The 25936-nt window shown below is 40.3% G+C and overlaps 1 protein-coding gene and 2 pseudogenes across 1 annotated transcript; all 3 read right to left on the minus strand.

Moving 5' to 3' along the window:
- Positions 1 to 2: 2 nt before the first annotated feature.
- Positions 3 to 1074, minus strand: LOC148736245 (uncharacterized; annotated as a pseudogene).
- A 2256-nt stretch (positions 1075 to 3330) lies between these two features.
- Positions 3331 to 10886, minus strand: LOC148736246 (bile acid-CoA:amino acid N-acyltransferase-like; annotated as a pseudogene).
- A 138-nt stretch (positions 10887 to 11024) lies between these two features.
- On the minus strand, positions 11025 to 17216 carry LOC148736247 (bile acid-CoA:amino acid N-acyltransferase-like). Its single transcript, XM_088754458.1, has 2 exons — positions 16637 to 17216; positions 11025 to 12566 (listed from the first exon to the last, which is right to left on the minus strand). Exons 1-2 carry the CDS (start codon positions 17118 to 17120, stop codon positions 11707 to 11709), a joined length of 1344 nt encoding a protein of 447 aa, XP_088610584.1. The 5' UTR covers positions 17121 to 17216; the 3' UTR covers positions 11025 to 11706.
- Between the last annotated feature and the right edge of the window lie 8720 nt (positions 17217 to 25936).

A 25936-nucleotide genomic window follows, 5' to 3' on the forward strand; every position in this document is an offset into this window, starting at 1 on the left:
GATTAGCTAGTGAATCTTGAACGGCAATTAGCTAGTAAATCTTCCTTTGGTGGTGCTCAGGTTCTGAAGCAAAGTTGCGGGGAGGTACAACAGGTAGTGGTTCTGCAACAGCATTACCGCCCTCACACCGCTCAAGAACTTGTGCTAGCAAGACTGACAAACACTGGTAAGATTTTTTTAACTTACAGGCTTCACAAACCAACGTTTGTGAGCCTTTGGAAAGCAAGCCTTGTACCTTTCCTCGCCAGCATGTTCACCTGACTGCACCAAAGCTTGTAGTCTTTCAGCATTGGCATTGTTGTCTAACGCTGCAAATGCAAGTTGTGTCCTTGCAACCATGCCTTTGTACGAAAAATGTTCCCGTTTTGAATGGTATTTCAGCATACACCTCTATTTTACCAATGTGGCAAAAGTCTGTTAGCTTAGCTAGGTCTTTGAGAAGCTTTGTGTTGAGGACAACTTCTTCCAATGGTAAGTGAGTAGGTGAACCTGGCTTAAGCCAACAGATGTTCTTTGCTTCTGATGGTGGGATTCGCCTGTGGCCACATTGATGAAATATAGTGTTGCGCTTGTTTACTATATGATGTAATACACATTTCCACTTCTCTCGCAAAAGGAGCAAATTGCCATCACAGGTTGCTGTACACTACCAAAGATGATTGGAAATCGATTGTATCCATGGCATCAATTCCTCGCAACTCTTGTTGTGCCTTACTAGTTAATTTTTTCACCACCCACTTCGAAAGGTGCCAGACATCATATTAGTGATTTGTTTGTGGACGTTCTGTATTCATGAAGCTGCTGATGGACACATGTCTGTCAGTGGCCATACGGTTGAATTCAATGCTATCACCCTCTAGGCTTTCAATACAACGTTTGAAACCTTCCTCCTCCATGGCATTAATTAGAGGAAGTGACCTCAGAAACCTGGACAACACTGAATGTCACCACTTTACCATTGTCATCGTACATTAGTGTGTAAGTGCCATACTTGGCATTGTGTCCAGGGCTGTCACAACGCCCATCACCATTTAAATGAATGGCACTCTTGTTAACCAGCTCCTGCCTTACCATTTGTTGTTCATTTTCTCATGCCTGATTTAAAACTGGAAAAATAAGCCGCCTCTGCGTATCATAGAAAACACTCTCACTAATACATTGCAAGTTCAGGCATGATGCTAACCGGCCTACACCTGCAAAGGTGTTACCTATAAACAAAATTGAAGCTGCCAAGAGTAGGTTTCCCACTGGTTTTCTTTTAATGATTGGTTGGAAGTCCCAGTGGGTGGTATGGCCATCAAGACAAATCATTTCTACAGTTAGAATACTCCCAGTTATTTTCTTTTTTTGGCTTGTTACTGTTACACCACATTTGGGGAAACGTTTAAGCAACTGATCTAAACAGTTCCTAAAAACAAATTTTGTTTTGTTTGTGTAAGGAGGTTCTAGTTCACCTTCTGATTCTTCCTTGGAGGACTCGTTTCCATCCGAGAGCGGGATTTTTTTACCCTTTGGTTAGTTCCAGTTTGGGTCCTTATACTCATCATCAAAGTCATCAACTTAGACCTCCTTGTCATTAAAGCCATTGTCAATGCTATTTTCATCAAGGGGGTCAATTTTTGTATGTGGGGCAAGTGAATCTTCATCAACACCGTAGGTAGGGTACACCATGGGGACAGATATTGAATAGGTATGATCATGGGATATCTTCCATTCTTCAGCAGGAACAGTGAAACTTGCTTGAGTTTTAACCAGAGAACTGCCATTACTTGAATTACCTTGGGATGCATTCAATATGCCCAGATACATACAGCAAGCCCTTAACTGAATGAAATAAACACTTCTGGAGTATGTGGAAAACAATAAAGAGGTAAGGGATTTAATAATACATATAGCTTGATTTCGGCGTTTGGATTAATAATTTGTTCAAACAAATGCATAGAAATACAGTCCATTGATGTATGTTTATTTTTCTTTCGTCCCTGCACCAACAGAATCAAATGCAATAACAGTGAAGGCGCATGTTTCATACCCCGTTTTACAATGCAAATTATTTTTAGCTCCATATCTAAGGACTTAGTGAATTTTTACATGTCTTAGAGTACTAGGCAGGCTAGCTTGCTAGAATGATTATACAAGATAGCTGAAGACAGTAATATTTTAGTAGTGGTAAGTCGCATAGCCACGATTGCTCGACATTATACTGATCATGAATGATTGAAATACATATTTCTGAAGAAGAACGAGAAGAAAATGATACCAACTTCTTCGTGGCTTCGACGTCGAGGACGATTTTCGCTGGACAGCCTCGGCTTCTTCCCCGGCGGACGAAAGCAGAACTCCGATGGTACGACATCCTCCTTCAATCTCCGTTTTGCTTCAATAAAAGAGAAATCAATTGAAAGTAGCTTTTTTTTCTTTGTTTCTGTCCCACATTCTTCTCTCATCCCGCCCCTCTTTTCCCACTATTTTCATCACTAGCATCTTCTTTCTTTTCTCTTTTCATCGCCATCTTTGGGCTGATTGTACCATAGCATGCACATGATAAATTACATATATTGGATTACAAAGAAAGGCATTTCAAGAAGAAATTAAAGGCCCGGTAAAAGCCTCTTAAGAAACACCCATCCCTCCCCTCTGCTAATCAATCACTATCTCCTTACGTGTATACTAAGCAAATAATAAGTCACATTCCGAATAGAGAACAAGTTTTCCTTGAAATTTATGAAAGCGATCCTCGCAGTAATAAACCCTACTTATGTAGTCTGGAAATAAAACCTGAAAAAAGAAACAATTAAATAAGTTCAGACCCGTACAGGATTTGAGCACTTGACCTCTGCGATATCTGTGCAGCGTTCTACCAACTGAGCTAACGAGCCCACTGGGAGCTAGACGGTATGTTGGTTCATATTAAACCGACCGAAGTGATATAAATCAATGAGTTTTGAATATATGGAAATCGTATATGCGTACTGCGGTTTCATGAACACGACGTGGTATGAACGCGATCCTCGGAGTAATAATATAAACCCTACTTATGTAGTGGTGCAAGTATGGCCTGAAAAATATTCAGCAAATAATATTAATTTTGAGTAGAAATTTAAAGTTTCATTTAATGGTGGCCATGCCATGCATATAAACAGCAATACGCAATTTATTCATGACAAGTTTTTTTCTGTTGACAAGTTTCTTCATTAAAAAACTGACTCTCTTTGGACATGAAGATTTGTTGAATAAAGGAAAAACCTGCTGGCGGGGAAATGCATCTTTATCACAAAAGAAATTGACACGTTGTAAAAAAAAATCAACTCATTTCATTCCTATTTTCGTATTTGCCAACTAAAATATTTTTTAAACATTTTACAGACGACATAGTACTTTATGTAGGTTTTTTTGTAGAAAACTTAAAATGTTTGGCCAGGCATATTCTTGAGCCTTTGAATGAGCTTTCACTTCACCTCCAAACACCAATTTAAGTATTCCAGTGTCTTTCTAGAAAGCTCTGCAGTGTGATGCAGAACAAAACGGCGAGTAAGGAGGTTCAATCAGAGGACCTGCCCCTGGATAACGTAAATTTGCGCACAAATGTTCCCTTCCATTTTCCTTCATGCGATCAAGAATAAACTTTACTGAGAACTCTACGTTCACATTCAGGTCATCCGTTCCAGAAACCAGTAGAATTGGACAATTGATTTTTTCAACTTGTGTAATAGCTGAGTATTTAGAAGCGGGAGGACCAGCATAGCCTTTATCTATGGGTATAGCATCGCGCCAAATGCTACAATCTTTTGTGTCTGTTATTCTGTTACTGATAAAAGGTATTACATCTGAGATTCTACCTTTGTACTGAAAAGGTAGAGCAAAAGAGGCTACAAGCAGAGAAATGGTCACAATTGCCTTGAATGGTTTGATATGCGGACTGGTCGATAAAAGAGCAATATATGTAGTACGTTATGGCGTGAACACCAACGCCATGTGGAAGGCTTTTGGGTGATTAACAAGCCAGTTTGCTGCCTCCTCAAAGTAGTCGATAGGTTATACCGATAATTAAACAGACAAGTAGATCATCATAAGCAAAGTAAGCCAATGCGAGTGCTACAAATCCATTAGATGTTAAGAGTGAAGCCTTAAACTCTACAAGTCCACTTACACCACCAAGCAAATCAATAACACCTGTAATTAAAGAAAGCACAGAAAAATGGAATTTAGTAATTAGAAAGTGAGAACATCAGTACAGGCAGCCTAAGCTCCCATAAAAGTCAGTACTCAGCTCATACAATACCAACAAAGAGCGAGGCCGCGCAAAACAACATGCCCCTTGAGCGACCTTGGTACTGGCTCGGTCAATCCCAGCGTTCATTTTGACCCCAGTATTAGCACTTTGCACGGCCGAGTGGTTTTCAGGTGTCAAATTTTAATGTAAATCTGGCGGAACCGATGAGATTCGTTATCTTTATTACCAGTCAGTCTTCGTTTCATCGCAACATACAGGTCGCTTGATGACAGATTTCCGGCCGATAGCTGATCATATTTTTGCGTTGGGAGCGCAACGCATAATTTAAACTCTTGGGCTTATTGTTCTTAATCCGTAGTTCGTAGCGCATCGGTGTCACTTCATAAGTTCCCCGCGGCGCGCTAAGAGCAATTTTTCGAAAAGTGTACGGAGAAATAATTAATTTATCTGTGCAAAAAAAAAATATCATCAAAGAGCTTTTAAAAAATTCACTCTGAAAGTTAAACTGGGCGACCGCTTCCATGAAAACACCACGCACGTGCTTTTCCCTCGTGGAGTAGATTATCATTATGGCCTGCATTCTTTCCAATCTCAGCGCTCGGGTTTTGCCTAAACTCACGTACGGAATATCAGTATATGGTTCATCTCCACCAGAACTTACTACCATACAATGCTTCCTGGATCGTTGTTACAAACGTAGATACACGTCTTCTCTGGTTTCTATTATCAATTGCTTAGATAAGTCTGAGATAGGTATCTTCAAAAAATTAAGCGTGTGGGAACATCATCCATTGCACCACTCCCTTTCCAGGATTAATTCTGCTACCCGTAGGCTTAGGCAAGTTAAGCCAATATATCCACTTTGCAATAGTGAGCGTTTTAAAAGTTCTTTTATTAATAGACTTAGTTTTAAGCATAACTTAGCTGTAAGTAATTAATACATATTTTAGCCCATTACACTTTATATGTAACACTTGATATGTACTTTATCAGTGAAATAAAGACTATTTACTTTACTATTTACTATTTACTTTATTTACCCGCCGAAAAAGTCCGCTTTGTCTATTGACTGGTTACCTGCTTCTATTGCGGAAAGCAATGATAAATTTTCGGTAATAGCAGATACTATGGGCATACTTGGTGAGAGAAACCCTATGATGTTGTCTCGCCCCTAACTTCGAAGCATAAAACTAGTTAGCGGCGCAAAGGTTGCTGGGATAATTAAAATGGCGGGGACTATACACCGAATGCAATTATGGCGTCCAATTTGAATTGCCATTGTTCTGGGCTGACTTGCCTCGTCTTCACCAGGAAACACAAAAGGATTATTACATGTGTGAGAGGCTAGTCAGTCCAGAACACTGTCAATTCAAATTGGACGCCAAATTTGCTTTCGGTCTATAGAACCAGTCATCAGCTTCGAGAATTTCGTCGTGCCTCGTTAATTTCTGGAAAATTGTGAGGTAACAACGAATGCTTTTAAACCTTAAATACTGCCACCAGGCTAAAGATAAAACTTGATTGCTTAGAAGGTCCTCCTGACCCGATCAACAGTGGAGAAAGACCTTAGTATGTGGTTCTCAGTATGGTATTGGAGTGTTTTGTTTAACTGAGGCAAGAGAAAAACAAATTGGTTGGGTCGCTGAAAAGGACCGAGCAATTTTGGATGCTGTTGGAAAGGCATGCGACTTGCCCAACTTTCTTGCCAAAATTGACTGTGTAAGTGGCAAAAATATGGGAGACAAGTTTACCAAGATAATAATTTTTGTAATTTGTGAGGCTTTGTGACATGAAATAATTAAGGTGGCTCGTACTAGTTTCCTCGCGCGGGGAACAGATAACTTTTGCGTCACGCGCGAGAGAAATGTGTGAAAGAAGCGCGAGATTAGAAGAGGAAAATTTAAAACAAAAATGGTGGCGCGAGGATTTTTTCTACTTTTGTGATGGGTTCACTTAAGAGTGTGTATTTGATGTGTTGAGTGGCCACTGTGAATGCAGGAGATAGAAACTAAAATAAAAAAGACGATTTTGGGAGAAGTAAAGGTTGCTTTACTTCACATCTAAAAGAAATATTCAACCGATATAAAATCTTGCGACGGCGAAAAAAGAAGAACTTAAGTGAAGGATGATCTACCTGATGTGGAAGAAGACTTTGAAACTTAAAGGAAAATAATATGATATAGCCAGAAGTCGTGTGTAGGATTTTTAAGATGAGCCCGGGAGGCTCTCTCTTTGACAGCTTTAAATGATTTTCTTAGTAGTAAACGTCTGTAAACATCAGATCGTAGGCGCTCGCGCGAGCACACGCAATTATCAGCGGTAGCTATAACAGATCATGAGCAAATGTCGATCTTATAGAATCCAGACTTTTAAATGCGCGAGAACGCGCGTGGAAATTGCTAAACTCACGAAAGCTATTGCATGAAAACTAGTCCGGTGACCCCTTCTTTTATTGTTCCAATATGATAATAACTTCGAAAGGAATCATCAGAAAAAAAAAATAGAAAATTCTACGGAAGGAAGTTTGCGATGTGTGAAAATTGCCTTTTTAGTAGATATTCTGAACTTCCGCTCCGTAGAAATTTTTAAAAATCTTTGTGCATTTTCCTTTTCAAGGGACAAAAGCAATCACTGAAAAAAATCAGGGGGTCACCGGGTTAGTTTTCGAGTTATTTAAGCCACAAGCTAAAAAATGCGTCTGAATAAGCCTATGAAAGCGTTGCCATGGAAACTGCTAGTGACGAATTGACACCTGGTTTTGGATAACCAATGATTATATAATTCAACCCCGTAAAAGTGTTCAACTGGCCTTGTTCATCCTTTCTGTTGTATTCTTTCAAAGTTACAAACCATCAAAAAGATGAAAACCGGTACGAGCCACCTTAAATAATCAAGTTATTTTTAATTAATTATGTGGGAAATGTATTGATAGTTTTATGTAAATCGTGTCTCTTTTCTTAAACGAAAAATGTGTGTCTTTATGTGTATATTTTGATAGGTTTGTTTGATGTTGGGCATATAACCCGTAATGTTTTCCTAGCTATTTATTCATCAGCTTTGACTGTATAATTTAACAATAACTGTTGTGGTAATTCTGTCTAAAACATTTTAAGCTAAATTGGTTTCCTGGCTATTTATTCACTAGATAATTTGGATATATCAACAAAGTTGAAATGGTAAATTGGCCACCGTAATGACTACAAAAGCTTACATTTCGAGCGTTAGCCCTTCGTCGGAGCGAAGAGAGGAATTGTGGGTTGTGTGTGCTTTAAAAGGCAGAAAATGGAGCTACGTTATTGGTGGGAACATGGCAACGAAAAAAACACGAATAAATTAGTGGAATGAAGAGCTTTCATTGATCCCTGTGGGATTTAGACTGCCAGTTTGAAGGAGGAGCTTTTTTTCAAGAGTTTTACCGCTTTCCGTGCTACCTAAGTGTAAGGAATGACCGCAGATTGCCATATGTTGCTTAGAATGATTAGGTAAATTAAAATGTCTAGCGACTGATTTCGATGTGTCCTTGTCATTCCTTTCGACGTCGCGAAGGTGTTCTTGGAATCGGTCACCTAGTCTTCTGCCTGTTTCGCCGATGTATATCTTTTTGCAATAAGTGCAAGTTATGCAATAAATTACATTGGCGGAGGTACGCGTGAAGTGATCGGTGATCTTAATGGATCGTTTGGGTACCGCTATTTTATCAGTGTTGTGAATGAAAGGAAGCGTTTTGCATCGTGCAAGGGCACATTTAAAAGTGCCTGGTTGGTCATTAGTCTGAAAAGAACTTCTGACCAGAAAATTACCTATATTTTTGTCGCGTTTGAATGAAATGAGCGGAGGCTGCGAAAAGATAGTGCTTGTCTCTAGATCGTTTTGAAGTAACTTAAGTTTTTAATAATGATGGATTTAACTGAGTGGTTGTGAGGGTGAAATGTGAGAGTGAATGGAATGCGGTCGGAATCTTCCTTTTGTGACGTTTGTATTGCTGAATGTCGATCAGTAAGTTGGGCGAGGTGGTAACCCGCTTGAACGACAGAAACAGGGTAACCACGTTTATCAAAAAACTGGCACATTGACTCTGATTTGTGGTGGAAATCAGAGTCATCACTACATAAACGACGAAGTCTTAGAAACTGAGAAAAAGGAAGGGAATTCTTAACGTGGGATGGATGCAAAGACGAATATAACAAGTAATTATGCGAGTCTGCAGGTTTGTAATACACACTAGTGCATAAACCGTTGCTTTCAATTGAAACTTTGATGTCTGAAAAGGATAAATAATTGTCACAAATTTCCCAGGTATATTTAAGAGCCGGGTGAAAAGAATTGACTGCGGTTATGAATTGAGTCAGCTCTTCTCTGGTAGAGGAGGTAGCGCCGATACAGTCGTCGATGCATGCAGCGACCATAGAGTTCAGGTTTGGAGCCGTTGTATTGGCTGAAAAATTGGTGTTCGACAAAACCTACAAAAAGATTGGCATAGCTAGGTCCCATTTTGGTGCCCATGGTTACACCATTGGTTTGTTTGAAGAAGTTGTCCCCGAATGAAAAACAATTGAGTGTGAGCACTAGTTCGGTTAAGTGTAGTAGTGTTTCAGATTTAGGTTCCTTAACAGTACGTTGATCAAAAAGATGTTTAAGGGCCAGAAGGCCTTCGCCATTAGGAGTGACAGTGTAAAGAGACGTAATATCCATGGTGAAAAGAAGTTTATTTTGGCCAAGGAAATTAAAGTCGCGAAAAATTTGAAGAGCGTGTTGCCTGTCTTTGATATATGATGGTAAAGTTTTGTCGATGGGAGCCATAATTTTACAATAACTGTTGTGGTAATTCTGTCTGATTACTTTTAGCTAAATTCAGGTTTTGAAATCTGGATATTTTAGACTATGGTGACTTACGAGCATATACAACTTACCAAAATGACTATTGTGTTTATTGCAAGGGTTCTGTAAATATTTTTAAGGTTTATGGAGAGACTGTTGCTAACTTTGATTTTATCACTTCAGTCAAATAAAATCACTGCCTCAAGTCGCCTTAAGTCGCCTTAAATCGCCTAAAGTCGAAATTTTTTTTCTGCCAATTTTGCTGGAGTCCCTTAAGTCACCTTAAATCGCCCAAAGTCGCCCAAAGTCGCCCAAAGTCGCCCAAAGTTACGGCGACATAATACCCCAGAGTAGGTCTGTTACGGGAGATTTTTTCTGTCTCACATCTGTCCTACGTCTTTTAGGTTTAGTTTTGTTTAACCTCAATAGTTCCCGTGCATTGCATCAATAGTTTTTTTAAAAATGAAATCATTTTAGATGGTATATTAACTCTCCTCTCCAAAAGAATGCCAAAGCATCATACACCGTTAAATCAATTCATGTGTGGAAACAATGGCGAAATGGGAAATGAGCCATGATGTAAGGGTCTCGTGTTTCAGTTTTAAATTGAGTTTTACTTATAACTGTTTTATCTATGTAACTTCTGCTGTTATTGCAAAATTAGCCCAACGTCTGTCCTACCCTTTTTCAGCGAGAAAGAGAGTTAAGCCTGGGATTACAAAGAGAAGAAAAATGAGCCTCGTCAGGGGAATGAAACAACTAAGATAGTTTAGGAGTAGCTTCATTAATGAAAATTGCTCAAACCATCGAAAAAAGATACATCTTACATCTCTTTATTCTTTCAAAATCACCTTGCATCACGGAAAGATTTTTTTAGGTTTCCACACGCGATAGATGAGATTGATCCCTGCCCATCTCTTACACAAAATGTTTTCAAAATTCCGACCTATAAGGTACATAGAGGCGATCCACTCAAAAAGAGATTTGTGGTAAGAACCTATACGATTTATGTCCAACACTGTAGTTACATTTAGGAGATCATGACACGTGCATACGCCTGTAAAACTATAAAGCGGAATCCGATTGCTACCCTATTAATTCCTTTTGAGTTCTAATCGATAAAAATACTATTCGAGTCTGGACTAACGGGGTTTTTTTTTTAACAAAAGTAAAAGAGTTCCACAGATCCTTCCTTCTCTCACAGGAATTCTCTTCACTCCATCCGCCATATACCCCTTCTCAAACGTTTTGCTTGACAAAAGCTGCGAAGAGCTTGATTTCTGCGGATTTGTGACCATCAAAACAGTTCAGGGCGGTGCTGTAAGGTTAAATGACATCAGATTTCATCAGTCGAATTCCTTTCCTCTGTCCTGGTGCTGGTTTTATACTCCATAACAGTTCCATAGCTGAAACTTCGCTGTAAGATCCACCCACAGACGGGTCACGACAAACATCTACCTGGCCATGTCTATCACCAATGAAGTGAGCGTGCGACTCAAACACTTGCCTGCTATCACCAACAACTCGTGCTCCTAGTGAAATCTTCTACAGTAATTTGAGTCGAGATACGTTTATCTTGGTTATAAGAAGATCAGGGAGAAGACGGGAGCGCATATTCGAGAGGGGGGCCTTGTTTGATTTAAAATGAAATACACGCGAAAAAAAATTAACAGTTAAGATTGCATATGGCTACTGCTGCCGCACCTCCGCCATTCCTCCGTTCCATCAATCCATCATTCCATCTAGTAGGGTCACCTCTTGAACTCAAGGTATTGTACTTCGGACCTTGCCCGCTTCCCAATTTAGCGGCTCTTTCGAGCATTTGTCACTGATTGAAATGGTAAAATACTCTCTTATCGATTATATAGATCAAAATGTTTTTCAAATTTTCCCGGATGTGCAGATCAAACCTATTCAGATATTTCTGCAAGGACGTGCTGGAGATGCAACTGTGATGAGCTGGAGACGAAACTGTAAACTTATTTTGACATGTTTGTCATCTTTAATGGTGTCACAGTCCTTATATCCTGAGACCTACTGGGCGTAACTCGCTGAAATAAACGGCAAAATCCTCTCTCTCTCTTCCTGAACCAAAAACACAAAAATACATTCTTTAAAGTTTTATGATGCGCCGATCACACCTTTGAACACATTTCTGCAAATAACAGCTTTGTTTTTTCACGCGCCACCCTGAAATGAATGTGAGATGCTTATCGCCATCTATAATTTTCCAAAATAAACAAAAGGTAACGCCGGAAAATAGTGTGATCACTTAATGCTAATTCCGAGGCGTAAATCATTATGCTTCAGTAAAACAGCACCGGTTGATGGCGTGTACTTCACTCCGACCGAGTATCCTAATCTTCAGGGTTATGTTTCTTCACTAGAATGATACCTAACTGAGGAAATATAGGTTATAAAAGTATGTTGATACATGACTACACCACGATAATATTACTCTAATTAATTTTTTTTTCCATAATATATTGATGAGACATTCCCATGTAAAAGAGTGGCAACAAGGGCGATTTACTTCCTCGCTTTTGTGTGTGTGTGTGTGTGTTTTGTTATTACCGAGGTTTACGCGTGGAAATATCTGTGAGAGTTGCCAAACAGGAGAGGAAACAAATATGATTGTAAGTTCATGCGTAGGACTATTTGTAAAAGTTCCCAAATACATAGCGAGCATTCATGTATTCTTCATCTTCATTCTCTGTGACTTGCTGGAGATGTTTTCGCAGAAAGTGTAAGATCTTTGGCCAGGAGTCCTCTTGTGCTCTGGCGTGTGCAACAGTCTCCCCTCCCCACGCTAGGTAAGCGTCACCACACCATTCTTTAGTAGATGTGTTGAAAGAGGAATCACAAAGAGGAGAGTAAGGTGGCTCGATGAGATGTCCAGCGTGTGGATAACGCAGATTAGTGCACAAGTGTTCTTTTCCATTCTCCTTCAAGCGATCAACAATAAACTTTACTGTAAAGTCGGTGGGGATGTTCAAGTCGTCAGTTCCAGAAACCAGCATCACTGGGCAATTGATATTCTCAACTGGTGTTATTGCTGAGTAATTAGAGATTGTTGGATTCATGTAGTCGATGTCAGTTGGTTGGGCGAAGCGCCAGATGCTTCCCTTCTCTGAAGACAACACTTTGCTATTGTTGAGGGGGATCATGTCAGAGACTCTCCCTTTGAATTGGAAAGGGTGAAGGTAGGCGATTACCAGAGGTGAAATAGCAACAATGGCCTTTATTGCTGCGATTTGATAGCTTGCCATCAACAGCGCAATCCATGACCCATAACAAATGGTATGCATGCCTATGCCATGTGGAAGGACTTTAGGGTGACTTGCAAGCCAGTTAGCAGCTTCTTCAAAGTAATCCAAGTTTATTAAAGACGGAGACAATGGTTGATCTTCATAACCAATGTAGGCTAACGCAAGAGTAGCGAATCCATGAGATGCAAAAAGCGAAGCCTTAAACTCCACTAATCCGCCTGCACCACCAAGCAGATCTATCACTCCTGCAAAGATAGGATTGACTTATTTAGTGCAAGATATGACAAAGAAGTACAGTGAAATCCCTACGATTATGAGACTGACTACTTTCAGTGGTAATCATTTGCCAAAGAGAGGCGGCAGAAAATATATGACATGTGCATGGCCCTCACCAAGTTTGGGCAACTCAAAATGTGGGACGAGCCGTAGCAAATTCCTTTATGAGTGGATCGCTAACATTTCTAGAAAGTTGATTTTAGCTGCTTTGTAACCATGTTGGCCTAAAGTTTATTCCAATATACTTCCTGCCTGGAAATCTGTTCTGGGCAAAGTTCGACTTACGTCTCAGAAAGAAATTGAAACGCTCAATACAGACCTAGATCTTTTTATGGATAGCTCAGTTTGGTTAAGGATTGGGTTCCAAAAGAATTGTCCGTTCAACACGCAATTCAATTGAATTTGCAACCACGAGAAAATGAGACATATTGACGCTGAACAACTCTTAGAACTAAGTTTTCGTTAGGCTAAAAATTAAATTAACGGCTTTCAAAGTTTTGTTGCGTTTTCCACGGATGAATCCCATCAATATTATTGAAACCACAAGAGAGCTGAAAGATGATAGTATTTTAAATACTTCTAGTTTTTTCCTGCACGACTGATTCAAGTTAGGTGAGAGAAATTCGTTTAGTTTTAATAGGGCTCAATTGGTAGACAATCAGGCAATAACTTCTAAAAGTTTGACGCTAAAGTCGAATAGAGTACCAAAATCCTCATCAGCTTTAGACTTCACCTCGTTCGCAAAGCCTGAACTCAATCAGCATCCATGTAAACCACAAGAATACAAATTGACGCCAGTGTGTTGATCAGTTTGTCGGACAAATCACCTTACTTCAAGGTTTTCAACTTTTCGATGCTGTACTCATTAGGAAGCTTCTTAACCAAACTAAATGGCATCATGCTTGGTGTCTACAGACGTGATCGAATTGTCCTCAATTACTGTTCAAATAAAGCTTCTCAAGAAACAGACAAGTTAAGTAATAAAACGTTCGTGACTACTGACTTTAATACTTTGGAATTTTCATCTAAAAATTGATTTTCTGTTCATCGGATATGATTTATTTGGATTGATCCACAGTAAAATAGACGATGCGTAATTCTTTTTCCCAGGCAATAGTTAATATCTTTAATCGTGATCAATTTATCCTGTCAAAATAATAAAGATGCAATGCATTTGCTTCATTAGATCAATCTCTTTCGCGCTACATTGATTGCATATTTCAATGATTTATTTTAGTACTCCAATGATGCAAGAATGATTCCAATGTTCTATGTAATTAGGAAAATCCACTCGTCGCAATTTTTTCAAAACCTGAAGTTTTGTAATTACAAAATCTGTGTACGAGACTCATCCAGAAACTATGTTACTAACTCACACACTTCTAACAAACCTGTCATATTGCAATTTTTGTCGTAAACAAAACTTTCACTTTCCCTCGCCCATGACCTCTATAAACCACAGCTATAGGAGTTTTACGTCAATGATAAACTTTACATCATGCAAAACAATGTACTTAAGCAGCCGCAAGAAAAGACTGTAATTACATTCTTCTCAAGTTCTTGCTAATTACAGGTCATATGAAATTTATTTATATCTATTTCGTTGGGTTGGATAATGTCATATGACGTCAATGATAGTGTATTATAAACTACTACCAGAGTCTTTAGCACATCTTAACAGTAAACACTAGTCTTAAGGGACATAATTTCTGTCTCACGTCTTTCACCCTGGCAGGTTTATTTCTGTTTTACCTCAATATTGACCCTTGCATTGCATCAATAGTTTTTAAGAATGGAATATTTTTAGATGCTAAATTGACTCTCCTTTCCAACAAAATGCCAAAGCATCAGACAATGTAAAATCAATTGATGTGCGCCATCATGGCGAAATGGGAAATGAACCATGATGTAAGGGTCTCTTTTCTTCAATTAATTTTTCCTTTAAAGTGTTTTTATCTCACTCTGTTGATCGTCTAGTGACGGAGAAAGTCGGCGAAGGAAGAACCGGCGGCAGAAAGGGTAAATCTATCGCATTCTTCTTTTTCTCTGTGGGTTTCGTCTGACTCCGACGAAGAATCTTGTTTACAACCTTCTGTGGTGCTGATTTTAATTTAAGCTGTGCCCCAAGGATAATCGAAGGCTGCCAATCTTTAAATACGATGATTTATTTTTATCTGATTTTATACTTCATATATTCATCATATTTGATTTATCATCACGGGTTTATTACGAATCAACTTAACGGCCTGCTCCCAGTTGGCTTGTTAGCTCAATAGCGCTTTATACTATTGATAAAAATAGATTTTGTGACGTGATAACCTATGAGACCCCCCGCACAGACTCAGACAAACATTGCGACCAGCTTAAGGAAATGTATGAGCGAGTGCTGTAAAATTAAAACAAAACGACGGAAAATTTCGTCAAAAAATGACTTGGCGTTCTAAAAGGAAGCGGCATAGTTGGTACCAAACACTGTTGTTGGGGTGAGTGTAAAACAGACTCCAGATATGCAGATGAATGGCCAAAATCACTCAAAGAGTGAAAGGAATCGGGGAAGAAAGTATTCATTCCTTTCCCAAAACCTTCGCGAGACATGGCAAAGTGCAAGCGTAGGCTAGTGGCTTGTTCGCGTTAGTTTTTTACGCTGAAAAACATAACAAGAAACACTTAAGTTATATTTTTGCTCTTCTCTGGCCTGGCGAAAAAGGTCCAACAGCCGAATTTCCCGATCCACTGAAGGCAAATCTAGGACCAGCGCAAGTAATTTGAGCACATGCTCCTAAGAGGAAAGCACCGAAAGAAAGAGAAAATTCAGCGTCAAAGAAACAGAAACTATTCAATGACAACTGCATGAACATTAACTACATGAACTGGTATTTAAAAGAAACACAACCAGTATTGAGCGAAATATACAAAAATCCGCCGCTCGTATCTTACAAAAGAGGGCGATCGCTCAAAGACATACTCGTGAGGGCCAAACTTTGAATAGGCTATTCTAAACACGCGCTGGGGAGTCGTGTAGGCCTGTCAAACCCCTTTTTACATCGTTTACATCAGAATTTTCTTGAAAAACTTTGGCAGCAAACCATTTTCCATGATCGATTGCCGAATCAAGGGTGTGATAATTCCCGCACCTAACACAGTCTGTACAAGATCTTCTCGTTTACCGCTTAATTTTAAGCCCCTACATTTTAACTACCGCTTTAGCTGGTCTACATTGTATTCTTCCGGTTCTCTTTCAAATTTGGAGCCAGGAACGCCGTCCTCTTCGGTCAGAACTGCAAGGAAATAAGCGAACCACTCGCCATTTCCCTTGTAGCTCTCAAAGAAGTGTAGTTTGTTTGTCGGAGTCACGCGGGGGTCTCAAATTTCATGACGTCATTAGTATAAAGCGCTATTGGTAGAGCGCTACACTAGTATCACAGAGGTCAGTGGTTCGAATCCCGTACAGGCCTGATTTTTTTCAGGTCTGATTTTCGCTATTGCATAAATAGCGCTCTCTACTGCGAGGATCGTGCATCATACGTATCTATAACCGCAGTTCAAAATATATGAACTTCATATATTCATCGTATTAAAATATGCAAATGACATGAAATTCCCGCGAATATTCCACTGGGGGGTTCGCCCCATACACCTTCCTGATTTATTAACTTTTATTTGAAAATAGGTTTTTCTAAATTAGTCAGACGCTTTTTGAGATTTCAATTTTTTTTTTGTACACGTTAGTTAAAATGCCTAACTTCGATCTAGTCAAAAAAAAAATATATTTTCGGCTTTTGAAGGTAGGCAGATTCTTGTTGCTACTCGATCAATTCATTTCGAAATGTAATCGATCAAAATCTAATCTTGTCTCGACAAACTACGTTTTGGCGAGAGTTCCATATCACCCCATACAGTAATTATGCATTCTATTTCATAAAGACTAAATATAAAGGTTTCTTTGCAACACTCTATGTATAGTTAATGTATGGTGTTGTATGGAACTCTTTCCCTTCGTTTTCTTTCTTTTAGATAAACCTCAAACTTTGCCGCTTACCGGGAAAAGGTCCATCACCCGGAGGAAGAAAAAGACTTCCACGGATTCTTCCTTCTCTCACAGGAATTCTTTTCACTCCATCCGCCATGTACCCCTTCGCAAACGTTTTGCTTGACAAAGGCTGCGAAGAGCTGGATTCCTGCGGATTTATGTGACCATCAAAACAGTTCAGGGCGACATTGTAAGGTTTGGTGACATCAGATTTCATCAGTCGAATTCCTTTTCTCTGCCCTGGTGCTGGTTTCATGCTCCATATTAGTCCCATGGCTGAAACTCCTCTATAAGATCCGCCGACAGACAGATCACGACAAACATCAACTTGGCCATGTTTATCAGCAATGAAGTGAGCGTGCGACTCAAACACTTGCCCGCTATCTCCAACAACTCGTACTCCAAGTGTAATCTTCTGCAGTGATTTGAGTCGGGATACGTTTATCTTGGTTATTTTGTCGACGAGTGAGAATTTCGGCCACAAGGTAAGCATCTTTTTTGAAATTAAGGACAGAATTACTTGAGATGCTCCGTGTCCACGACCTTTGAATAAAGTGATTTGTCAGTCTTCTTGTTTAATTTATTCAGTTTCGCCTCTCTGCATAAGTCATAAACATGCAGTGATGTGTTTTCAATCTTTGTTTTCAGATAGGGTAGACGGTGATATGATAATCAAAAAAAAAAACAAAACAAAACAAAAAAAGAAAACAAAAGAGGACGATTTTTATATAGATAGGGAGAAGCAGACAGAGATAACTGAAGCCATAAAGAAAATTCCAGGTTCAGACGTCGAGTTTGACATGTCGGGGCGTCACTCATAACTCGTCGTGAATGGTCCAACTATTTAATTGCTGATTGAATGCGCATATTAGACGGGTGGAAGCGCGAGGGGAAAGGGAAAAAAATACCGCCTGCCTAGTTAGACTGCTTGACATCCCCGTAATGTCACACTTGACGGAATTAAATGCAACCTCTTGTCTAAAGCTGATAAGCGTATTATGTACTAAAACAAAATATTCACGTGCAGCGATTGGGGATGGAAAATCAAAGAGAAAATAGCTAAAATGATCAAATGATTGTTAAGAGGCTGTCTCTCTTATTTCCACCCGGTCAATTTCGCATCAAAAATAATTTTGCCTGAAACTCTGTCAACAGAAAGACTTTACTTAGGAAAGAACTAAATTAGATTTGGTTTGTTTCGAAATAATTTTCTGACTGCGTTAGGGGCCATAATTGTTTCCCAGTCTCTTGGGACCGTCGCAAGGTCTCGAAAATTGAAAAATAGGCATATTTTGTAACATTGTAAAATATTTGATTCGCATAGTTAAGCCACCGAATTTATATCATATTGCTTAAAAACCTTTCTAGTTTGCCAAGAAAGTTAGAATTTTCCCTCTCAATATATCTCAATGTATCTGAAAAGGCGAATTTTAGCATATTCTGACCCCTATAAATCTCCATCGACCGATGACCGAAAATAACCTTGATTTAGACGTTAAGTTTTGGGATTTGGGACCTGGTTGACAACTCTATCATACACAGCCGTTAAGTTTAGACCTTCATAGGCAAAGAAATGCAAAAACCCCTGTACATTTTCGATTTTTCAAAAGTTATGACCGTTTGAATCAGCACATGTACGAACATTCGCGATTTTTTCACCTACAGGTGCCACTGTTATCTATAAGTATTACTCTGCTTATTATCATTTTGCATTATTGTTGTATTTCGTGCTTTTCAGTAATCTGTGTATCTTGTTACAAGCTGCACAAGATCAAACTCGCGGAGAACATGACGTTGTTGCAAGATCCTATAAGTAAAGCAGACCATGATATGCATTGACACCTAGAGAACTTTCAAGGACAAATGTTCAATGGAAATGTTGCATGCAAGCAAAATTGTTTTCCTCGGCGTGGCCACACACTAAAATACTTCGCGCAACATTGCTAATGCAGTAAGCAAATTATTTTTACTGGTGCATGGCCAAAATGGGAAAAATTTTCGAAAAAATGACAAACAGTGTTTTGGCTTTAAATTGGACGACTTTAAAAGAGAAAATGGTTGATAATGTACCATACAACTGCACGCGGTGATGCTGATTGTGAACAGGACGGAATTTTTGCGCGTATTGCTGACGAAGATGAACTAAATTCTACTTTCGCAACAATGCCCTCAAAAATTTCAGTGGTGGACACACTATGCAGTTAATCACATGGCGGGAGGACTTCTAATTTTTGTTTGATTTTCTCAACGCCCAGACTCGCCAAACGAATGACAGCTATAAATCTTGCAACGGTCACATCAACGCCTGCCGTGAGGCCGCCTCGACCGAGAGCGAATGCCTTTACATCTGATTGGACTCTAAGATGTAGATCTGGGGCCGACAGCCAGAGCTCTGGAGACGAAGAGGCAGCTGAAAGTACCAGCGAGTTTGCAATGTCGGCGTTTACAGGTGCCACGGAGAAACTGAACCCACTAGCAACCGGTGGTGGTCACGTCAGTCCCTTGACCTTTCAGCTGAAAAGTACATGGGAGGAGGCAAAAGAACACGAGAAAGAGATTTGCATCGACATGGCTACTGAAGCTGTACTCTCGTTTGTGATGTCATAGCGCCGAAGGCTGGACAAGAGCTATTTCAGGCCTGTTTCACACCCGATAAAGGGACCAACCCCATGAACCCTGTACCGTTGATGCAGGCCTATAGCAATGCCATGACGAGTACCTTGAAGACCCAAATTCTTAGCCTGTATTCGTATCGATATCCAGTGAAGACGCTTCAGAAAATCCACGAGCCATACGCAAAGTTAACCGAGTGGCAAATTAGACGCGCTAGAGCTCATGCAAGAGAATGTGGTCCGGGTTCTTTGGTCGAAAAGTCCCCTTGTCATCGAGTTCGACTGCCACCAATAAAGCTTGACCATTTCTTAGACTTCGCGAACCGCCCCTACTTTTATCAAGACGTGTCATTTAGTACGAGGAAACTGAGGCTCAGCAGTGGCGAGAGGATCACAATACCAAATGTCATTCGCAAAGTCACAAGGTCAACAATGGTCAAGCAGTGCCTTCAGTTCTGCGAAGAAGAGCACTTTGAACCACTGAGCCGTTCAACCCTATTTCGCATCCTCGAGGTAAGGGAAGCCTCTCAACAGAAGTCCCTTAGCGGCTTGGATAACACAGCAGCTGATGGGTCGGCGGGGTTCGCGCAACTTCTCCGAATAGTGGAAGAGCTTGATCAGATTGGGCTCGCAAAGAACGTGGCAGACGAACTGCGAAGAGCCCTCAGCGAGGGGATGAGGTACCTCAAAACCCAGTTTCAGGGTCACTGCCGGGAAGATGAGATCGAATATCCCGACCACTGTGGTAATTTTGGTCTCCGCGATCCAAACGATCCAGATTTCCGAGAACAATGCTCACATCAACACACGCTTCTCTGCTCTCAATGCGACGAAATTACTTCCGTTTTGCAGAAGATGCAACAGATTGTTAAGGATAACAAAACCTTAGTTTTTTATAAATCCAAATTATTACACTTAGGTAGCACGGAAAGCCGTAAAAATCTTGAACAAAAGCTCAGCTTTCAAACCGGCAGTCTAAATTCCACAGGGATCAATGAACGCTTTTCATTCCACTAATTTATTCTTGTTTTTCTCGTTGCCATGTTTCCACCAATAACGTAGCTCCATTTCTTCCTTTAAAAGCACACACAACCCACCATTCCTCTATTTGCTCCGACGAAGGGCTAACGCTCGAAACGTCAGCTTTTGTAATCGTTACGGTGGCCAATTTACCATTTCAACTTTGTTGATATATCCAAATTACTTAGTTTTTTACAGCGAGGACCAAAAAAATTACTAGTTGTACGATATTCAGAAATCTTCGGAGGCTATCGTTTAGTGGAAAGCTCACATTATGAGGTCCGTGAATCAGGAATGTGCAAAGCAAGATATCATCGCAAAACTTGACCAGACTTCGTGTCTTCTTGTTATAGATTGGGCCATGAAGTTTCTGCAGCTGCGCTATAGAGAGAAGCAAAGTGACTGGTACGGAAAAAGAGGGTTAAGTTGGCACATTAGTAGCGTTGTGTCTCGAAGCCAGTCTAACACGGCGGAAGCCATCTCGTACGCTCACCTCTTTGATCAGTGTACTCAGGACTGGTATGCAGTTACGTCAATTCTCGAAGATCTTCTAAAGCAGCTGAAAGTCAAGAATCCTTTGCTGCTAAAAGTTCATCTGAGGTCAGATGAAGCCGGTTGCTATCATAACAGCTCCCTAGTAACCGCTGTGAGAGATGTCGCAAAAGGAGTTGGGGTTGAAGTTCATAGTTATCACTACTCGGAGCCGCAGTCTGGTAAAGACATTTGCGATCGTATCCTCTGCCCAATGAAGTCCTCTATTCGCGCTTACTGCAACGAAGGGCACGATGTTCTAACTGCCGTGGACATGAGAGATGCATTCATGCAACACCCAGTGAAGGGAACAACCGCTGCAGTTAGCATAGTCCACGAATCAAAGAACACTCTCTGTGTAAATAAGATTGAGCATTTCAGTAGCTTCCACAACTTCGAATATGGAGATACCGGTCTTGAGAGTTTGGAAATGTTATGGCATCGGTAAAGGGAAGTACATCCCATATGACGTGATTTATATCAAGCACTAAGGTGAAACGTCCCTTCAAACCATAGAATTTCAAGGGTTTTAATGATCCTCCTGAAAAGCGTGTGGTCAAGCGTCGTTCAAAGGACAGCAAGGAAACAGAGAGTACAACGCCATTGTTTGAATGCTCTGTGCTTGGGTGTGTTGAAGTGTTCGAAACGTTTTCGCAACTAGAGCTCCACCTGGACGTTGGAAAGCATACAGTCAGCAGGTTAAGCAAGTATGCTGCAATCAAAAGGGACTGGGCCCTTAAGTTCTCGTCAATAGATACCGCTGGTATCGAGTGTTTGAGCTGTTCGTCGGATTCCAGTATACCACTCACTTCTCCTGGGGATACTTCGCCCCTCTCGACTCTACGAACAGGATGGGTCGTAAGCAAACCGCGGGGCAGTGTTAGATTTTCAGAGAATGTAAAAGAATACCTAACGGCACGGTTTACACTTGGAGAAAGAACTGGGCGAAAGGCAGACCCCGCCCAAGTTGCACTGGACATGCAAAATGCGAAAAATGAATCAATTGCACGTTTGTTCACTAGAGAACAGTGGCTGACAAAGAGCCAAGTTCAGAGCTTTTTCTCTCGGCTAGCAGAAATGCGACGCAAAGATCAGGGTGTGATCGGGATATCGCTGGACGAGCAGGAAGATGTCCAATACGTCCAGGAGAATTCCGAGAGACAAGATCTGGTAGACAAAGTTAACAAAGAGATCAAAGTCTCGCATCCAATCTGCTACGACACGTATGACCTCTGTGAACGTTACCACAGTAACACATTTCAGAAATTCAATGTGGTTTTGTTGCGAGCCATCTGCAGTCATTTTGAGATCCCTGTAAAACTGAGAGACAAAAAGCAGATCCTCGTAGACAGACTGTCCGACGTGATTAAGGATTGTCCGTGTGTTTCACAGTAGACTTATGTAAACAATGTCCTATACAGTTGCTGAAAGTGTAGAATATTGTCTACAGGTACAAACTTCCTTTAGTTCCGATATCAAGTTCTGACGGCGTTGTTATAGAGTAATACTCAAAGCTTACGATATCTGTGGCATTAAATTTTGTCGTGCTTTACTCACTTAGAATTAAGAACTAAATCAGTGAAAGATAGTACCTAGTTTGACGACACATCAAGCAGTGTCTTATACACGATATAGGCATCGTACTGAGCCTTGCTCTGCGAGTCAAAATCATTGTTAACGAAAACAGGGATGAGTGTGTTCAGCTTGTCGCAATCAGTGATATTGTTTTATAAAAAAGATTGAAGATTTACCAAAAGCGACACTTGTAACATCTGTTCATACCAAGCATGTGTCAAAATTTTTATCACGTTTGTAGCCGATTTCTGCGGCTATTTACAAGTTGCTGGTCTGTGGACACAATCGACGCGGAACCGAGAGAAGCAAGCTCAGGACATTTGAAATTAATTGATTAATTATATCATATCAAACTCCAGCTTGAAAGCATTTATTCATTTCAGCTACAATTTTCTTCCCAGATATTACGTTGAGGTGTAAATTAGGATAGAACAAAATCATACGACACAACGCACGGCACAAGCTATCAGCGGTCTTCTCTTTTGTGCGGACCTTTGTGAGAACAGTACAACATCGAACTGGATCGTCGTGATCTAAGTTTAAGCGATTATTTCTTCACTTCAGAAGCCTAAAACCTTCATTTCCCCCTCAGCTTCCAGACATGGAGATTTCATATTCTTATTCTGGAAAAACTCGCCTCGGAAGCGATATTGAGTGGGTAATTAACTGCGAAATGTGGCCATAATTCCGACCGGGGTAACATGTGAAGGTGTAGTCTGATCGTCCGGGTGAGTGTAGTCCTGAGAAGGACTGTTGTCGGTGGTAGTGACTGACGTTTCGACAACCTGTGCGGAAGTCATCATCAGAGTCAAGTGAATGATTGTTGTCAGTAGAATGTTCTTATTCCAGTTCGTGTGAAATGATCGGTTGGTTTTGCCGTGATGCTTTTGGCTGTAAGACTCAAGTGACGTAAGTCGGTCGTGATTGGTCTGTTTCGATCTGTCGGTAAAGTTAGGTCGTTCTTTTTCAGTCGTTTGTGATGTGTATGTCGTGAATGAGTCGTTTGTATGGAGCGGGTAGTTGTTGACATCTGTTTAGGGGAGTCTGTTCTAAGTTAGTAAACCAGCTTACCAGAGTCAGTCGTTGAAAATAGTCAGTGCTGTAGGTTAGGCATTGCGCAGAGTCCCAGTCAATGTTGTGGTTGGTAAATCGATGGTGTTCAGCAATGTGATTGCTGACATCACCTTTCCTCGTCGCCCGTCTGTGTTCAGTCAGTCTTGTTGTGAGGTTTCTGCCAGTCTCACCGATGTAGGAGGCTTGGCAGTCGGAACAATTGATCATTCACTTGACTCTGATGATGACTTCCGCACAGGTTGTCGAAAAAGTCACTACCACCGACAACAGTCCTTCTCAGGACTACACTCACCCGGACGATCAGACTACACCTTCATAATTCCGACCATTTGTTTTGATACCACGATCGAATCACGATGGATGCAGCCTACTTTTCGAAGGCAATACCTAGCAATTTGTTGAGCTTGTCATGGATTTCAGCAGTTTGGTTATTACAAAAATACTGAAGTTAGCCATGAAGCTAGGCTGCAAAGCGGGTAAGTTGTATTTTTGACGAAATCTGCTCCAGTAGTTCCGGCGATTTTGGTGTAGGTGATGAAATCGCGAATGCTCGTACATATGCTGATTCAAACGGTCATAACTTTTGAAAAATCGAAAACGTACAAGGGTTTTTGCATTTTTTTGCCTATAAAGGTCTAAACTTAACGGCTGTGTAGGATAGAGTTGTCAACCAGGTCCCAAATCCCAAAACTTAACGTCTAAATCAAGGTTATTTTCGGCCATCGGCAAATGAAGATTTATAGGGGTTAGAATATGCTAAAATTCGCCTTTTCATATATATCGAGAGGGAAAATTCTAACTTTCTTGGCAAACTAGAAAGGTTTTTAAGCAATCTGATATAAATTTGGTGGCTTAACTATGCGAATCAAATATTTTACAATGTTACAAAATATGCCTATTTTTCAATTTTCGAGACGTTGCGACGGTCCCAAGAGACTGGGAAACAATTATGGCCTCTAACGCAGTCAGAAAATTATTTCGAAACAAACCAAATCTAATTTAGTTCTTTCCTAAGTAAAGTCTTTCTGTTGACAGAGTTTCAGGCAAAATTATTTTTGACGCGAAAATGACCGGGTGGAAATAAGAGAGAGCCTCTTAAATGATGATAAAATGATGGTTAAAATCGAGATAACATGTGGAAAGCCAGGAATGCAGAATTTGCAAAACCGGGCAAGTCCTCCGATATGGGAAAAATAGTTATACATCAATAGACCACTTTCATAAATGGCTGCTGGATTAATATTCTTTTGTTTAAATTTAAATTAGCCCTTCTGGCCTCGCTTAAGATAATGTATTCTTTTGAATTTTGTACTGGAGAACGAGGCCAGAGGGGCTAATTTGAATTTAAACAAAAGAATATTAATCTGGCAGCCATTTATGAAAGTGGTCTATGAGAAATTTTTTTTGATCCCCAAAAGAAAGGAATACAGTAGCCCTGAGTTTCACCTTGAGTACCTATGTTGAAGTCCTAAATGTAATAACTTTCCCAAATGTAATGAAGTCCTAAATGTAACAACACTTGGTCCTAAACGTAATAAAGTCCTAAATGTAATAACATTTTGTTCTAACGTAATAAAGTCCTAAATGTAATAACATTTTGTCCTAAATGTACTGCATAAGCCTCCAATGCAATAATCTAACTGTGCTTGTGTACCCACATTGAGAAGTTAAAGTGACAACTGTTGCACCACAGAAACCTCTGACCAAAATTCATGACGTATTGTGGCTCTCTCGCTCATTTTATCAGGGTCTTTTTTTTGCTTGAGATGTAGGCCGAGGAGCACTGCCTACAAACCTTCTTACTATGCCAGCATAGGGGCTAGATAGGTGCATGACTATTTTCAAATGGTTTGGAAATATCAACAAAGTTGAAATGGTAAATTGGCCACTGTAACGATTACAAAAGCTGACGTTTCGAGCGTTAGCCCATCGTCCGAGCGAATAGAGGAATTTTGGGTTGTGTGTGCTTTAAAAGGCAGAAAATGGAGCTACGTTATTGGTGGGAACATGGCAACGAGAAAAACACGAATACATTTGTGGAATGAAAAGCGTTCGTTGATCCCTGTGGGATTTAGACCGCCGGTTTGAAAGATGAGCTTTTGTTCAAGAGTTTTACGGCTTTCCGTGCTACCTAAGTGTAAGGAAAGACCGCAGATTGCCATATGTTGCTTAGAATGATTAGGTAAATTAAAATGTTTAGCGACTGGTTTCGATGTGTCCTTGTCATTCCTTTCCACGTCGTGAAGGTGTTCTGGGAATCGGTCACCTAGTCTTCTGCCTGTTTCGCCGATGTATATCTTTTTGCAATAAGTGCAAGTTATGCAATAAATTACATTGGCGGAGGTGCGCGTGAAGTGATCGGTGATCTTAATGGATCATTTAGGTCCCGATATTTTATCAGTGTTGTGAATGAAAGGAAGCGTTTTGCATCGTGCAAGAGCGCATTTGAAAGTGCCTGGTTGGTCATTAGTCTGAAAAGAACTTCTGACCAAAAAAT

Source organism: Stylophora pistillata, chromosome 3 (genome assembly GCF_964205215.1).
Source record: "Stylophora pistillata chromosome 3, jaStyPist1.2, whole genome shotgun sequence".
NCBI lineage: Eukaryota > Metazoa > Cnidaria > Anthozoa > Scleractinia > Pocilloporidae > Stylophora > Stylophora pistillata.